Here is an 18,921-nt window from a genome sequence, read left to right as displayed (position 1 = left end):
TTAATTTAAATCTCTTTTTCATATTCTGATGTGATTATAGAGATAAACTATTTTGATATGTTTGCTGATACCAATAATCTGATGAGGATTGTTGATGGCGTATACTCATCTCTGATTATTTCTAATTGCAATATTAAACCGATACAAATTAAATTCAGAAATGGAAAAAAATTCTGTTTTGTTCAACACTATTTTTCCCACCCAATACACTCTACCATTTTGTTGTTCATTAATTGGTATTGCTAGGCATTTGCTACTCTTTGTTTAACTATATTTTAAAATATATCCCTGCTAGTATGCATGGTCTGGAGGGTTGGCAAGTGAAGCCAGATTTTTTTAACTCGGTGAATTTTTTTCATTTCTAACAATTTCAGAATACAAGTTGATACTGCAATGGATTGCATATGTGAGCAAAACCCGATGTAATTTTTTGGATGAGGCTGTGTCAGAGGACAAAGATTAATTAGAATGTAAGAGTGCGCAAATGTAATTCAGCCCTGCTTCTAATGTCTATGTAATAAGTTTTCCAATTAATCAAAATTATGACTCAGGATAGTGAAATAGAATTGGCTGGAGTATTAAAGTTGATAAAAGATGAGGAATTTGGAAGATGTGAAACAACTCTTGGGAGGATGCAGCAAATTACAACACAATAACTTACACCAGGAAGTTTCCATTATAAACAGACAAAGGAATTTATAATGGAAATATTGATATTTAAACGGGTCAAAAACAAGCCCACAAGTGAGGTGTTGTAGGCAGGAAATATATGCAAACAAGATTTACATATATGGCAGGAGATAGAACTCTAATCAAAATAAGAGGAATGGGGAAGACAAAACGCATATATAAACGACATCGTGGTGCTGCCTTTCTAAGTCACCAGTTTTACATCACCTGCATGTTACAGAGAGAGACTGGCATCTTAAGTGAAAATAGCAGTCAAAGCCTTCAGAGAGTAGTTATTACCCATAAATTGCTTCTTTCTCACCAACACTTTTTAAAATCTTGCAACAATTTCCTGCATTTCTGGGCCCAACTTCCGATGCTGGAGGGCTGAGAATGCTCAGCACACCTTAGATCCAGCAGAATTCCTGTAATGTAAGACAGTCAAGGGAAACAAAGCAACACACCGTTCTCTTTAACCATGATAATTGCATTGCTCCTTATTCTTGTACTGTTTATAAACATATTGAACAACTTCGGCACATTTAAACAGCTTTTCAGTGTTTTGGAATGAGGGAAAGTCATTTAAGTGTGTAAAGGGCGGGAGGTGGTGCTGGACCTGAGGTAGGTAGTATGGCAACTTGGAAGGGGTGGATTTGATGACAAGTTCACAACAGGGTAGATAACATGGACCAGCTGGATGGATTGAGGGTGATGCAGATTGACTTATTAAGGGATCAGGTGGCTGTCGGGCTTGGAACAAGGGAATCCTAGAAGCAGTGTTAGCGGTCCATGAGAATTGTCAGTATGAGCAATTGAAAGGTGAATTTTGTAGTTAGTCAGGAGTTAGAGCTGGTTTTAATTTCTCAAATGTTTCCTGCCTAACTGTGAGTCAGAATCTTCTGAACTGTCCAACTCTCAGAATTAGGGACTTTTTGGAGAGGTCCAAATGCTGGGTATTTGCACCAGGGATGTTTCAACTTTGTGAGCAACTGCTGGGTCATCATTATGTTGGGCCATCCAAAGGGATCTTGGTATGCATCTTTCCGTAGGTGTCCAGGCTCTAAGTATGCAGAGAGCAGATGATCTGGGTCATTTTTTGTTTCAACTCCATGCTATCAACGAGAATAGAGAAGGGGAAACTTATTGGCAATCTTGTCAATTAGCCTGCATGTTCATATTATTCTGTAAAATATCAAAAGGAAGTTATGCAAGGCAAGGACTGAACTTATTCAAGGAAGAGGTCATCTATGATCAAGAATTGTTAAATACCAGATTAGTATTTTTCTCTGAATCTGTATCTTTCTGAAAAGGCTGATCTTTACGCAAAGTTTTAGTGGGAGGGGAGGGGAAGAGGTCAGAGGCCACTGTAAATGTTATCACAATAGTAAAGGTGTTATTAAACTTGAGTTTCAGTTACATACTTTGGTATTGTAGGTTAAGGACAAGTACAAATCCCATCCTTCTTAAATCCGGATGGCACCCAACAACCATTGTTCACTCATTTTTCCTTAGGAAGGATTATTGAATTGAGAAGAGTGGTCTTTCTGTTTGATTTTCCCTGCTTTAACTTGGAAGCAATAATTGTATTGTTTTAACTACCATCCCAGTTGAGATCAGCTAATTCAGTGCAAACTTGAATCAAATCTACTACATTTATGATCAGCAGGTCTCTGTGATGACTCTTCAATGTAAGGCTAAAATTTAAACTAATAAAGAAGGTAAAATTAATTTATCTGCATTCAGCTATGCAAGCGGTCAACTAGATTTTTGCTCTCTTTCATTTAAGTTAGATGACGCCCATCAGAACAAATGCAACAGACAATTGTAAGACCAATTGAACGAGCTTTTACAGCAGCTATGACATAATGTATCGAGCCCCCACCTCCTGTTCTCGTTTTTTTTGGGCTGCTTCTTCCTTCTTCCTCTTTCTCTCTTCTTCAATCTGTTGCAAAAAAAGGCATAACAAAAAAGTTTTAATCATAATAAATACGATACTATTTGTTTGTTAATCAGAAAACAATTTTTCTCAGATTGCAAACTATCTCAATGTTGTCAGTCTTTTGCAACATACGTTCCACCTAATTTTCTCAAGACATGGATCTCACATTGTGTGGTCCAACAAATAACATTTCCTGGTACAATACCCAAATGTCACTGTGTGTTACGTCATGCAGAACATTACTGTAACCCTGATCCCCACAGATACAAATCTTACACTGGGTAGGGGTGGGTGCAAGGGGATTGATTAAAATTGGAGCAAGAATCCAGACTGTATTCATGTTGTTTTCATTTAAGCTGCTGGAGTAAACTGCATCACCTTAGCTGTAGTTAGCAACTCTGATGGTGTAGTATGGCACTGGAATATTTCCATTTATTGACTTTATTCGTTAATTATTTCCTTTTAATCAGCAAGACAACAAAATATGTAGACAGGCGCTGTAAATACAAGGCTCTCACTACAGTCACTGAATCTACCAACATGGAAAGTTTTGCTCACCAGATTTATTAGGCGAGGAAAATACCGAGTTTTCATGTATCTTAAAAATGAAACCGCCAGGTTGTGAAAATAAATATTTGCCACTGATCTGTTCCTATATTTATTGCTCACTAAAGTTTCCAATAGCGTGTTGACCCTATTCAGCTCTTTACAAATTTTGTAAGTTTGAATTTGATAATCTCTCTTTATTCTAAACTCTAATGAATACAGACAGTCTCCTCAATCTCACTTCACCGCACAGCTTAATGTTCCATTGTATACTTTTACTTTTCCAACATGAAAAGATCAACTTACCCTTTTCTTCTCTTCTCTCTCCCTCAGCAATGTCTCTCTGTCCACAAGTTTCACCACAGTAGGTAATCCTGCAAAACGATAGGAAACCATTAGAAATGCCAGCCTAACCCTTTAAGCTCTTCAGTTCAATATTCCTTAATCTAAGTGTTTAAAATCTTCAGAAAAAGAAAACACAATGGGGTGGGCAGGGTTTCTAACACATAAGTAGCTATTCTTTGTGACAGTACAAGGGCATTAAGATTGTAATACAGAAAAGTCTGATCTTGCTCTTAATAAACACCAATAATACTTTGTAGCAGAAAGAATTGGAAGCACAGAGCAATTCTAATACAAGTGAGGAATTTGGAGGATAGAACTCTGGTAAGGATATTACATATGGGGAGAATGGAGAGGATCTTTTTGATATGTATGGTAGTGTGGCCAATAAACAAAAATAGGTTTCTGTACAGTTCACAAGACACTGCATAGAGAACAGAATTTCTCTATAGTTAATTGAAACTGCCCAAAGATAAAGCGCTATCAGTTGGCCAGGTGGATATGAAGAAATTGTACCTTTTTGATGTTTGCCGACTCCCTAATGGCCATACATGTCTCAGAAAGGCTGTTGAAACTAATGATCCTCCTGTTTACAAGACAGACATCGAGAACAGTGCACTTGAAGAGTTTAAACGATGCGATTTTCATCAATTTGGACCTCTACTAAAACCTTTAAACCAGCTCGAGTTGGATATTATATCTTTCACTATGTTCATAACTATTTAATTTACTCTTTAGCCAGTCATCTGTGCTAAAGTTAGATTAGATTCCCTACAGTGTGGAAATAGGCCCTTTAGCCCAACAAGTCCACACCGCTCCTTGAAGCATCCCACCCAGACCCATTCCCCTATAACCCACACACCACTGAACACTACGGGCAATTTAGCATGGCCAATCCACCTAATCTGCACATCTTTGGACTGTGGGAGGAAACCGGAGCACCCGCAGGAAACCCACGCAGATACAGGGAGAATGTGCAAACTCCACACAGACAGTCGCCCGTGGCGGGAATCGAACCCGGGTCCCTGGCGCTGTGAGACTGCAGTGTTAACTACTGAGCCACCGTTCCGCCTTTTTAAAATTTCTTCCAAGTGCCTTTTCCATTCTAATAATTTCATAATTATAGAATCCCTACAGTGTGGAAACAGGCCCTTCGGCCCAACAAGTCCACACTGACCCTCACAGCGTCCCACCCAGCTCATCCCCTATAACCCACCTAGTCTACACATATCTGAACACGATCAGCAATTTAGCATGGCCAATCCCTCTAGCCTGCACATCTTCACACTATGGAAGGAAACCAGAGCACCTGGTGGAAACCCACGCAGACATGGGGAGAATGTGCAAACTCCATTCAGACAGGTCACCTGAGGGTGGAATCGAACTTAGATCCCTGGCGCTGTGAGGCAGCAGTGCTAACCAATGAGCCACCATGCTGCCCCTTGTACTCATCCAGGCAAGTGGTTCATCTTTCTGCAATCCTATAACCCTGGTCATTAAATTTTTAATTGATCACATTTCATAATCAATTGCCCTCAGTGTGCACAACTTTTGTTTTTCTCAGAGGGCAGTCATTTGTCTATTTAAAGACAAAGCTTATTCAGGTTTTTGACATAACTATTTACCAGTTCCGTTGCTTTATTCTTGATAGTTCTAGCCTTAGATATGACATTTACCCTAGCTGGTGATTCTAGAACCAGGGTATAAGAGTCTCAGGATAAGGGCTGGCCATTTGAGACTGAAGTAAGGAGGAGGCTGAAGCGAGGAGGAATTTCTTCATTCAGAGTGTAGTAAATCTTTGGAATTCTCTACTTTAGACTGTTGTGGAAGCTCAGTCATTGTCCATGCTCAATACAAAAATCAGATTTCTGGAGATGAAAGACCATCAAGTGATATGTAAATAATGCTGGAAACATACATTGAGATATATGATTAGCCATGATCTCAGTGAATAGTGGAACAGGTCCACAGGCTGAATCACTTGTTCCTTTAATCTTCTGAGAGTTCTGGGTTCCAAAGTCACTCCAGAGACTTCAGCACAAAAATCTAGGCTGACATTTTAGAGTGGCTGTGGTAAACGAGTGTTGTGCTGTTGGGATTTTTGTTTTTCAGATGATAATTGAACCAAGACCTGTTTGCTATCTCAAGTGGATGTTAAAAAAAAAGCCCTGGCACCATTTTTAAGAGGAGCTTAGGAGTTATCCACTGTGTCCTGGTCAACAATTATACTTCAATCATCACTAAAAACAGATTCTTTAGCCATTGCTGCATTGTTGCTTCTGGGAGCTTGCTGTGCAGTAATTCACAGAATTGCTACAGCACAAGAGGGGATGCTTTTCGACCTGTTTGGATGATCCTTGGTGTGGAGGAACTGTTTTACGAACAAAGTTGTTCTTAACAGTTTGGGACTTTATTTATTGGAATTTAGAAGAACAACAAATGATCTCATTAACACAGGGGATTCTTAAACAGCTTGACAGGGTAAATGCTGAAGAGTGTGCTTCGCCTCATGGATGGTCAAGGACGAGAAAGCATAGCCTCAGAATAAAAGGGACACCAATTTACGACTAACATGAGGAATTTCTTCTTTAAGAGGGTTGGATATCTTTGGAAGGTTTTGCACTTTGGAATAAAGAATACAAGCATGGACTATTTTCTAAATGGTGAGAAAATTTGTAAAGCAGTGGTACAAAGGGATCTGGGAGTGTTGGTCCAGGATTCTCTAAAGGTTAACTTGCAGGTAGACTCCGTCATTAAGAAAGCAAATGTAATGTTGTCGTTTATCTCAAGAGGGTTGGAATATAAAAGCAGTGCTGTGCTTCTGAGACTTTATAAAGCTCTGGTTAGGCCCCATTTAGAATACTGTGTCCAATTTTGGACCCCACACCTCAGGAAGGATATACTAGCCCTGGAGCGCGTACAGCAGAGATTACGGATGATCCCTGGAATGGTAGGTTTAACGTATGATGAACGGCTAAGGATCCTGGGATTGTACTCATTACAGTTTAGAAGGTTGAGGGGAGATCTAATAGAAACTTACAAAATAATGTATGGCTGGGTGGACGCTGGGAAATTGTTTCCATTAGGCGGGGAGACTATGACCCGTGGGCACAGCCTTAAAATTAGAGGGGGTAAATTTAAAACGGAAATGCGACGACATTTCTTCAGCCAGAGAGTGGTGGGCCTGTGGAATTCATTGCCACGGAGTGCAGTGGAGGCCAGGGCGTTAGATGCCTTCAAGGCAGAGATCAACAAGTTCTTGATCTCACAAGGAATCAAGGGCTATGGGGAGAGTGCAGGGAAGTGGAGTTGAAATGCCCATCAGCCATGATTTAAATGGCGGAGTGGACATGATGGGCCGAATGGCCTTACTTCCACTCCCATGTCTCATGGTCTTACAGAAATCTTGCCATAGAGAACTGTGGAGACAGAGTCCTTGCACGTATTATAGATAGATTATTGATTAGAAAGGAAATCCAGGATTATGGGGGAAAAGGTAGGAAAACAGACATGAGGAATGTCAGATCAGCCATGATTCTATAGAATGGTGGAGTAGGCTCGAGGGGCCAAACAGTCTACTCCCGTTCCTATTTCTTAAGTTCTTATCCCTGCTTTGTTTCTTATACTACATTAATGGCTACAGTTCAAAATTACAGAGCACCCAAGGTCATGAACAATATTGTAAGTGTCTTGCTCCGTGATTCAGTGATGTGACAGCTGGTCAAATATTAGACACAACTTTGCCACATAAAACTGGAATAAATTTGTCAAAAACATGTTCAAACATTAACTAAAACATGGCTTTTCAACTGTCTTTACCATGACTTGACTTTTCAACTTTATGCCTACCAAGTCAGCATTCAATAGTCTGGATAAAGCTTTCAATCAGTTTTTTTCCCCCCCCTCTTGCTCATCGAAAACTCTGCAGCCAAGTGTAGAGTTCCATTGTAGCAGGCTGAGATTAAACCTTGCACTCTGTTGTCTATGTCAACCAACTACCCATTGGGAAAGCATTAAAAACAATTCTTTAAAAAACACTATAAAAGTTACTCATTAACAACTCAGTGGCTAATTACATCGTAACAAAAGTTGACTAAAGGGTCCAGGTTAATTCTCTGTTGATTCTGAATTTGCTGATTTCAGCTTGAATACTGGTTATGACCATTACATTAGCTCTCGGTGCCCTGGGCTAGGAAGGCAGGAGAAACATTTTGCAACAAAAATTCTCAGGAATATCAGACAACAAGGTGTAGAGCTGGATGAACACAGCAAGCCGAGCAGCATCAGAGGAGCAGGAAAGCTGATTCTTCTTATTGTCCTTTTTAGTGCAGTAAGAAGCATTGTTCTGAAGACTGGAACCAAGGCACGAAGTTTCCCCACCGTTAATATAAACACAAAAAAAAGGAGCACGAATATGTTATTTAGCCCATTAAGTCTGCACTGCCACTCAAAAATGGACTTAATTCCACTTTCCTGCTTGTTCGTATAACCCTTAAATCAACATTCTGTCTAACTCAGTCTCAAATTGTCAGTCTTACGTCTGTGGTCAGCAAGGTTTTGAAAAAATTTTAAGGGATAGGATTTATGACTATTTGGAAAAGCATAGTGTGATTAAAGGGAGTCAGCATGGCTTTGAGGGGGGCAGGTCATGCCTCACAAATCTTATTGAGTTCTTTGAGGAGGTCATGAGACAGGTTGAGGAGGGTCGAGCAGTGGATGTGGTGTACATGGACTTCAGCAAGGCATTTGATAAGGTTCCCCACGGCAGGCTCATTCATAAAGTCAGGAAGTATGGGACACAGGGTGATTTGGCTGTCTGGATTCAGAATTGGTTGGCTAACAGGAGGCAGAGAGTGGTTGTAGATGTTAAGTATTCGGCCTGGAGGTCAGTGCTGAGTGGTGTTCCTCAGGGACAGGGCTACACTTTGCCCCCACACCTCCTCCCTCACCCCCATCCCAGGCTCCAAGATGACTTTCCACACTAGGCAGATGTTCACCTGCACATCTGCCAATGTGGTATACTGCATCCACTGTACCATTGTGGCTTTCTCTACATTGGGGAAACCAAGCGGAGGCTTGGGGACCGCTTTGCAGAACACCTATGCCCGGTTCGCACTAAACAACTGCACCTCCCAGTTGCAAACCATTTCAACTCCCCCTCCCATTCCTTGGATGACATGTCCATCCTGGGCCTCCTGCAGTGCCATAACGATGCCACCCGTAGGTTGCAGGAACAGCAACTAATTTTCTGCTTAGGAACCCTGCAGCCCAATGGGATCAATGTCAATTTCACCAGCTTCAAAATCTTTGCTCCCCCAACTCCATCCCAAAACCAGCCCAGCTCGTCCCCGCCTCCCTAACGTTCTTCCTCTCACCTATCCCCTCATCCCACCTCAAGCTGCACCTCCATTTCCTACCTACTAACCTCATCCCACCCCCTTGACCTGCCCGTCCTCCCGGGACTGACTTATCCCCTCCCTACCTCCCCACCTATACTCTCCTCTCCACCTATCTTCTCCTCCATCCATTTTCGGTCCACCTCCCCCTCTCTCCCTATTTATTTCAGAATCCTCTCCCGATCCCCCTTTTCTGATGAACGTTCTAGGCCCGAAACATCAGCTTTTGTGCTCCTCAGATGCTGCTTGGCCTGCTGTATTCATCCAGCTCCACACTGTCACCCATAGTAATGGATTCCCCTGCAGGGAAAATATTTTCTCAGCTTCTACCCTGGTGTCAAGCCCCCTCAGTATTTCAAAACATATATGTAATATTGATGACAAGGGGGTCTCAGCCACCAACAGGAGAACCGGTATGACATTAGGGCAAATTATCCCCTGTTGTGATAATCATTTTGCAAGCACAGGTAGGAGTTGTGCATGGAGGCCCTGCAGAATCATAGCACACTTCAAAGGAATTGCCTGGCCTATTGAACTGCTGTGTAATTCCACCATATTTCCACAATTAGGGGCGGCACAGTGGCTCAGTGGTTAGCACTGCAGCCTTAGTGCCAGGGACCCGGGTTCAATTCCAGCCTCAAACGACTGCCTGTGTGTAATTTGCACATTCTCTCCGTGTCTGCGTGGGTTTCCTCCCACAGTCCAAAGATGTGGAGGCTAGATGGATCAGCCATGCTAAATTGCCCGTAGTGTTCAGAGGTGTGTGGGTTACAGGGGGATGGGTCTGGGTGGGATGCTTCAAGGGGTGGTGTGGACTTGTTGGGCCGAAGGGCCTGTTTCCACGCTGTGGGGAATCTAACCTAATCTAACACTTGGAACCCTCCAAAAGTCTCTATCGATATTGAATACTTGGATGGTTCTGAAAAAAATAATTAGTTAGGAAAAGTTAGACTACATAATTTAACTCCTGATTAACTAATGAACAGAGCCAATATTTATCTGATACACCCGAGAACCCTCCTACGGGCTAAACATCAACTCCCCACTATGCACATTTCTCTCTCCATGAGTTATTACACTGCCTCAAATCCTGCTTCCAGAGGCCACTTTCAATTCCATCCAATGCTTCAGCAATCTGGCTGGAAATTGAGCTGATGACAATAGAAAACAACACCTCATGATCAGGTACCACCAAACATATATCCCAAACTTAGAGGGCATAAAAAAAGGAGTCTCTCAGTCACAGCATGGTGAAAGAATACTGGGAAAAATGGTATGATAATCAAGTTCAACACTGAAAGACAAAATTTGTTAGTGTATGAAAATATCATAACCCACTCAATGAAGTCAAAGCTAGCAATATCTACAGATGATAACCTTCAGGTGACCCAATTCAGTACCTTCATGGTCTTCAAAACGAACTCCAAGCTCTGGAAGGATGTCATCTCGAAGGTGATCACACAGCTGGAGAACCTCACTCACTGTAACACAGATGAAGGTTATGCAATGGACCTATTTTAGGCCACACCAGGATCATTGAGTTTTGTGACCAAATCAACAAAGGTGAACAGAATACACTCCAAACTTTTTCCTTACTTTTCCTGCACATTTATCAAGCTGGGATTATACTGGGAATTCATTTTTCCTTCTATTGGTATAAAATCAAAGTAAAATTCCATCCATGCTATTGCATGAAGCATTTTCAGTTGAGTAAACAATAAGTTGGAGGAAGAGTAAAGCTTTTGTGCCAGTTTTTTAAAGTTACATCACCTCAACAATGCCATAAGAGATAGTAGGAACTGCAGATGCCAGAGTCAGAGATAACGTGTATGCAGCTGGAGGAACCCAGCAGGCCAGGCAGCATCAGAGGAGCAGGACAGTTGACATTTCGGATCAGGACCCTTTTTCAGATTTTCTTCAGATAATCTGATGAAGGGTTCTGACCCGAAATGTCAACTTGCCTACTTCTCTGATGCTGTCCAGCCTGTTGTGTTCCTCGAGCTCCACACTGTGTTATCTCAACAATACCATAAACCTTGTTTGGATGTGAATTGATAACTCATAACGCAATCAAGATTGTTATTCAACATTTGATTCACTCAGAGCATTGCTCTGCAGGTCATGAGACTTTTGGCATGATAATAAATTGCTTTGTAAATACTTTTCTCAATCACATTTCCCCCACTTTGGTCAGTCAGCATCTTTGAAGCTGACAAAACGGGGTGTTGTTACATTTCGTGAAGAAATTGCTTAAGGAGGGTTATAAGGGAGAGGTTGTACCTTTCTTTTGTTACTTCTACCGAACCTTTTCACATTTCCTTCAAAATGGGGTACATGCCACATCAGTAGGAGAAGCTGATACCCAAACTACATGAGGTGTTCTTTGTTGAGTCTGCAGCTTTCCTCTCTACAAGATTATTCTACCAAATAGTCTAGAGGAGATCAGCCCTGATATGTTCAGCACTGCAGGCAGCATTGATATCACTGGTCATATATTGCATTTGATAGCAGCTCCAATTATACTGTATCTTGGGTAACTTGGAACTTATTTTTGATAACAGGGTATGAGATGACTGGCATGGACACCAACTTCATGAATATCTACCTCAATTTCCTTAGTGTATTTGACAAATTATGCCCCAAAGGCATTTGAAGCTTAAAATGATGGAGATTCTGGTTAAACTGGTTGGAAAAGAAATTGGACGAAGGGTGCAACGAAGGTTAGAGGAGTCAAGCATAAATGCACAAAAGTCAAGCACAGAAACAAAAATGCTACAGAAACTCGCCTGGTCTGGCATCAACTGTGGTGAGAAAAGCAATGTTAATGTTTCAAGTCCAATATGATGCTAATTAAAAGAGAGAGTTAAATCTGCTTCTCTATCCACAGATGCTACCAGACCTGTTGAGTTTCTCCAGCATTCTTAGTTGTAAATCCAGCATCCACAATATTTTGCTTTTACTTACAGGAACCAGGCATCCTGAGTAGAAGAAACAGTTAACTACAATGGCTCAGGGATCAGTATGTTAGTAGACTTGTTATTTAATTAAGCAGATCACCAGATCAAGATGCAAACAAATTGTGGATCCACATGACCAAAACAAGTAAAAGCACAAGTTAGTTATGCTAAGACTGTGGTACTCTGGTCATGTTGCATCTTATTAAAGCACTGCAATAACCACTTCACCGTTGCATCTTGGAACTGTGATTCAACTACATTAGGCACAGGGACGCCACCCATAAGCTAAGTAGATTTATTAGGAAAACATACTAATTCATCGTTCTGTACCTTTCTTCTCACGGGCAATTTGTCGCACATTCTCACGAAAATCTGATAGTACCTTCAGGTAGGGCATGATGGTGGCTTCCAACTGGATGCAGAAGACAAGAATTAAAAAGGCAGTAGAAACTGACCACTGAATTTGTTACAGTGAAAGGTCCCTTACCACACCATAGCAATCTACATCTATCATTGCACAGTTTAAATGCTTTTTGGAACTCAAGCAGATGTCAATTTGAGGGTTTCCTACACAGTGACCAGCTCTTCCCAAGACCACTGCACAATGATTAACACTTTCACTTTCGACTGGTTGTAGAATAACATTTCAGACCTAGCTAAGCGGCAGCTGCTGAGTTAAAAGCTTATGGGTTCAAGCTCCTCCAGGATTTAAACACATAATTCAAGGCTGACAGTGCTTCATCATTTATAGATACTGCTTTTTCGATGATGTATTAAGACAGGCACACTATCCTTTTAGGATAGATGTAAAATAATACATGCCATTCTTCAAAGTAGAATAGGGGAATTCCTCTGGAAAGCAGTCATACCCCAATGGGTACCACCCAAAATAGAAGAGCTTGACATTTACCTTTCTCATATTTTAGGATTTTATAATTTAAAATTACAGAAGTTTACACTGCAAAAGGAGGCCATTCCATCAATCGTGTCTGTAATGGGGCCCAAGAGCTATTTAGTTAGTGCCATTCCAAGCCCTCTCTCCGTAGCTCTCTAAATTTATCACTTTCAAATATGCATTTGAAACCCCCTATGGAATCTGCCTCCACCACTCACCCAGGGAGTGCATTCCAAATCTTAACAGCTAGGGTAGCACTGCTGCTTCATAGAATCAGGAACTCAAATTTGATTCCAGCCTCGGGTGACTATGTGGAGTTTGTACATTCTACCCATGCCTATGTGTGTTTCCTCAAGGTGTTTGGGTTTCCTCCTACAGTTCAGAGTTGTGCAGGTTAGGTGGGTTGGCCACGCTAAATTGTCCTGTAGTGTGTGGTGGATTAGCAAATGTGGATTATAAGGATTGTATTTGTGTAGGATGCTCTTTGGAGGGTCGGTGCAAACCTAAAAAGGGCCAAATGGCCTCTTTCAGCACTGTAGGGATTTGATGATTCTCTGATTAAAGAAGTTTTGCCTCATCTCACTCCTAGCTTTCTTGCTGACAATCATGAAATGATGACTCCTTAGTACTGACATACCAACCAGTGGTATCAGAAAGTCCTCCTTCACACTGTCAAAATTGTTCATAATTTTGAACGCCTCAAATAATGTCACCTCCTAATCTTCTACGTTACAAGGAAAATGAGCCCAATTTCTCTAACCTTTCCCCGTATCTAAAATCCTTCATTGTTGGTATTATTCTAATAAATCTCCTTTGAACTCTCTCCAGGGCTTTAACTTCCTTCCTCAATAAAGGTGCCCAGAACTGAACACAATCTCCCAAATGTGGTCTGATTAATAATTTGTTGAGGTGTAGCATTTATACACAAATTTCTTGCTATTTTCCCCCAGTGACTACACATTGAAAGAAGTAAACAGCTGCAAACAGCTTAAATGATTGCAACAAATTGGATGTTTCTATGTTTAAATGCCAAATATTAACTTTTTTTGTTATGTGCAATTAAAATACAGTACTTGCAACCTCCAACTGTATTACTGCTTGAATGATCATATTCTTCAATGTAGAAGCAAGATAGTAAACGTGACTTTGTGGATTCCTTTATGTGAGAGAGAGTGTGTGTGAGAGTGCGAGAGTGAGACAGGTGTGTGTGTGTGTGTGTGGTGTGAGAGAGACTGCAAATATGACAGAGAGAGAGAGAGAGAGAGAGAGAGAGAGAGAGAGAGAGAGAGAGAGAGAGACTGCAAATACTTACATTTAAATTCTCGCTGCCTCCTCCAACAGGGAATCCTATTGGTTCTTCACCCTCTATTGCTCCAAAAATCTGATTCACAGATAGAAGGAAACAATTATAGTTTTCTTTCCCACTGTTAGGCCTATCAACAAAGCCTGATAATTAATAGTTTTTAACCACTCACACCTTACAAGCATAATTCTCCAATTGGATCTGCAGCAACTATGCACTTCACTGAAAGTGAGAACTGTAGTTGGATAATCTAGTATTTAGAATGCCTCATATCACACTGGCCCACAGCAAACAAATCAAATACTCTGAATGAGTTGATCCTTAGCAGAGCCGATAATTGGACTGGGAGAATTTGCAACAGTGCCCTTTGGCTAGAATGCGGAAAATTCCACTCCTGATTATTTCCCACAGGTCACTTTATGTGGTGGTCACTCTGAATGATATTGTCATGGGCACATTCACCACTAACAAGCAGATTGGCGAAGATGAGTCTCAGTATGTTTTTCCCTTTTGTTGGTTACTTCATCACCTGGTGCAGATCCACTTGACATATAAATGTTCCGATTGTAACTGACTGTAATATCACTTATAAATCAGTATCCTTTGAGAAAGAATTATAGCCACGTTCAAAACATAGGCAGAATGGTCAATTAGGCCAGATTTTAGTGGGTAACCAGGCCTCTGTCTTTGGATAATCTAGGAACAGTCGAGTGTCTTTGGCAGAAGCAGGGGATAATTGGGAAAAGAAGCAGGGGATAGCTGGAAAGAACAGGCAGAAACAAACCTTACATGTCAGTTATGATGAAACTATTATGGCTGGCAGCTCTGAAGAAATCTATTGGTGCAGCCTGTTTATTTCCAGGGGAGAGTAAATTTAAAATAAAAACAAACAAACATTTGATAATTTATTGATGAAATTCAAACATGAATTGAAAACAGAAAACTTGATCATGGCTATCAGAGTAATAGATTGGAAGAATCAGATTGTGAAGAATCACATGATAAAGAATAGAAAATACACAGTAAATCTAGGAGTATCTGTGGAGACAGAAAAAGCGTTAATGTTTCAAGGTTGACAAACCTTTGTCAGACCTTAAACATTTTCAATTTCTCTCTCCCCAGATGTGGTCTTCAAGCTTGCTGAATATTTCTAGCATATTCTGTTTTTAGTTAAGATTTACAAACTTGCAGTACTTTATTCAAGGAAGAGACATTTGTGGGAGAGACCAGTGTTACATATCGTGCTTTGCCATCTCACCTTCAGCATCTCGCTAAGATACAATGTGATGTTCCTCAACAGCATCCGATTCGGTAACTGTTTGTTGCTTTTCTTTGCTGCAATGTATGTGTTACATTGGCTCACAAGAGAACGCAGCTCTTCCATAACAGCACGGGTGTCAATGTTATCACACAGTGCCCTGTGCACAGCTGCTTTCTTCTCATAAAACCTATAGTTAAAAATGAAGTCTTTTTGTAAAACTACAGTAACCTGGTTTGCATGTACCTTTCCTTTTGAAATGACTGTGAAAAATACGTTTTTCAATTCTTGAAATGTGACTGAAGAATTCAGATCATGAGAAGGCGGCTGAGGAAAGTGATTCTGTTGGAGAGGGGCATAACTCAAGCGTCTACAAATACCGCATTGTGGAAATTCCATTCAGAAGCGTGCTGGTGGCCAAAACAATGAGACAATTAGTTAACCTAAATAAAGGGAAGATATCTAAATCAAGCGAGGCTAGTATATTCAAAAATGCTACATTCTAGGGTCACTACTCATTTGTAAGCTAACATACTGATTACAGAGGCAAGAATCCACACTGATGCATAAAACTTGCACAATATACCTACATTTTAATTACACTGTTCTTGTAGTTTTAGAAAACCAGATTATTATTCAAATGATTTCCATCATCAAATTGATTTTGTCTAATTTGTTTTGAAATCTGATCAGAACAAATTGCAGTTCATAAAAAGGGATATTGTGGTCATTATACCATTTCTCTCACCAACTCTGAGGTTGGGGGGAGCGGGGGGAGAAGAGCAGTCGAGCAGTACTAATAGGAGATTAAGATAATAAAATGTGAGGCTGGATGAACACAGCAGGCCCAGCAGCATCTCAGGAGCACAAAAGCTGACGTTTCGGGCCTAGACCCTTCATCACTAATAGGAGATTCTTTCGTCAGTTGGGGGAATAGACAAATATTTCTGCTGCTACAAACATGATGCGTTGCATTCATGACGCCCTGATCAAGGGTATAATGGAACAGTTGTGGGGCGTTTTTATGTGGGAGGGTGAATAGCCAGAGGTTGTAGTCCATTTCGATAAAAATGACTTATATAGGAAAAGGGAAGAGGTCCCAAAAGTGGATTTCAAGGAGCTATTAAGGACATTAAAAGCAGAATCTGCAAAGGTAAGGCTTACACATGACATGGCGAGCATAGACACAGCAGAATTGACCAATTGAACACAGGCTGACAAATTGATGTAGAAAGGAAGGAATCACATACTGAAGCATTGGGACCAGGTGCATGTACCAAATGGCAGGGCTAACATCCTCACAAAGTGATTTGCTATTGCTGTTGTGGAGGGCTTAAACTAGATTGGTAGGGGAATGGCAATTTTGAGAAGATTTGTAGCTCAGGTTGAGGTTCTGGATGTAAGTTTGCGCGCTGAGCTGGAAGGTTCGTTTTCAGACCCTATACAGGCAACAAGCAAAATGAACGTCATTTACAAAATACCTTGCAAGAACTGTGACAAACACTACATTGGACAAACAGGCAGAAAGCTAGCCACCAGAATACATGAACATCAACTAGCCACAAAAAGACATGACCCACTATCACTAGTATCCTTACATACAGATGAGGAAGGACACCACTTTGATTGGGACAACATATCCATCCTAGGACAAGCCAAATAGAGACACACACGAGAATTCCTAGAAGCATGGCATTCCAACCGGAACTCCATCAACAAACACATTGATTTGGAGCCCATCTACCACCCTCTGAGAAAAAGAACAGGAAATGACATCACCAACCCAAGGAAACCTAAACACATAAATAGAAAGCGGGACATAACACCAGCGCTTCACCGGAGGCTCACTGTTGACGTTATCTAGAATGATGACAAAACATCTGGGAACAAACCTTCCAGCTCACATCCGGAACAAAATAAAGACCCACTCTTTTGTGGACCGAGGAGGAGGAGAGCGCTGTGTTGGAGGTGGAAGGAAGACGTCGGGTTGGCTGTGCACCCTTGCAACCGGTGGATCTTAATGCTGGCTTCGACCTAACGCTGGTTCAGGGGAGCAGCCAAACTGCAACGATGGCTGCGGCAAGTGCTCGTGCCCCAGGTCAGGGGGTCCGGAACATCATCCGTGTCTCCGTGAAGAAGGTGGATGAAGGTGCACCTGTGGACCACACCTTCTTCGTGAAGAGGGTCCTGTTGGGCTGTTGTGGGTTCGCTGCTGCGGACATTTACTGCCTGCAGGATTTCCCCGTAGGAGGTTTTTATGACGTAACCTTCAGGAGTGCCAAGCTTTGCGAGCGCTTCCTGGCGGTTTTCAAGGAGTAAGGAGGTGAGGGCCCCCTCTCTGTATTAACCGCTGTCCTGCTGTTTGTGATGCCAGCGCAGAGGAGCCGTATAGTGACTGTACACATGTACAACCCGCATGTGCCAGCAGTTGATGTCCTGACCTTCCTTGGAAGGTACGTGAAGTTGGAAGGGGACCTAACCGACATCATGGACCCCTTTGGCATCTGGACCAGTAAGAGGCAGGTCAAGGTGACGCTGAGGATGGGCGTGGACGGGAACATTGTACACCCACCGTCCAGCTTCGAGATCGGCAGGAGCAAGGGCTACCTGACCTATGCAGGGCTACCTAAAGTCTGCCATGCCTGTGGTAGGTCAGGTCATGTCACGTGGCGCCGACTGCAAAGCCACCATCTGCAGGAACTGCAGGGAGGAGGGACACCTTGCAAAGAAAAACTAGAGTCTTGAATCTGAGCAAAGGAAACTCTGATAGCATCAGGGACAGGTTGACTAACTTGGATTGAGAAAGTACATTGAAAGATTTGACAGTAGATAGGCAATGGCTAGTATTTAAAAGAAGTACTACAATCCTTTAGAAAACAGAAACACCAAAAGAGAATGGTGAATCTTGAATGGATTAAAAGAATACCAGAAATAGCATTAAGCATGATGATTGAAAAAGAGATTTAGAACCCACAAAAGGACAGCCAACAAAATCGATAAGGACAGAGAAAAAAAAAACACAAGCGAGTGGGGTACCTAAAAGGTGGACTGCAAAAGCTTCTACTGGTACATCAAAGAGAGGGGGGGGGGGGAAAAAAAAGCAAGGATAAATTACAAGTGAGCACAAGAGAATATATAGTGCAGAATTGTGAAATTGTAAAAAAAAATTAAGCAGCCACTTTGCTTTTGCCTGTATTGCAGAAAATCTTCTGGAAATACTAGGCATTCACAGGACTTATAAAACTGAAGAGTTAAAATAAATTAGTGCTAGCAAAGAAGCTGTGCTTGAAAAATGAACTGGATTGAGAGCTAATCAATCACTTGCAGTAGGCAAGATTCATAGGTGTTGAAGGAGCAATGGAGATAGTGGATACATTGGCGGATATCTATCATAATTCTATAGATTATGGACAGATTCCTGCTGACTGGAAGACAGTGACTATAATTCCACTATTCACAAAGAAAGAAGAATGGAGAAATTATGGGGGAACATACTAGAATGGATTGAGAATTAGCCAATAAATAGAAAGCAGAAAGTAGGAATAATGGCTCATTCTCAGGAATAACAGGTTGTCATCCAATGATGCACTGCATGGATCAGTACCACATCGACCAC

General features: G+C 41.4%; 1 protein-coding gene across 4 annotated transcripts in view; it reads right to left on the bottom strand.

Annotated features, from left to right (window-relative positions):
• Window positions 1-18,921, bottom strand: part of cars1 (cysteinyl-tRNA synthetase 1) — a 75,846-nt gene that overhangs the window by 6,626 nt on the left and 50,299 nt on the right. For all 4 annotated transcript variants that reach the window (XM_048545290.1, XM_048545292.2, XM_048545293.1 and 1 more), the window contains 6 exons: window positions 15,306-15,495; window positions 14,057-14,125; window positions 12,180-12,261; window positions 10,293-10,373; window positions 3,461-3,528; window positions 2,552-2,611 (listed from right to left, as the gene is read on the bottom strand). In XM_048545290.1, the coding sequence (XP_048401247.1) occupies window positions 2,552-2,611; window positions 3,461-3,528; window positions 10,293-10,373; window positions 12,180-12,261; window positions 14,057-14,125; window positions 15,306-15,495 (550 nt within the window). The remainder of the gene's footprint in view (window positions 1-2,551; window positions 2,612-3,460; window positions 3,529-10,292; window positions 10,374-12,179; window positions 12,262-14,056; window positions 14,126-15,305; window positions 15,496-18,921) is intronic.

This window comes from Stegostoma tigrinum, chromosome 17, assembly GCF_030684315.1.
Source record: "Stegostoma tigrinum isolate sSteTig4 chromosome 17, sSteTig4.hap1, whole genome shotgun sequence".
In the NCBI taxonomy this organism is placed as follows: Eukaryota; Metazoa; Chordata; class Chondrichthyes; order Orectolobiformes; family Stegostomatidae; genus Stegostoma; species Stegostoma tigrinum.
The sequence above is the reverse complement of the archived record's forward strand: the minus strand, read 5'-3'. Positions and strand labels throughout refer to the sequence as shown.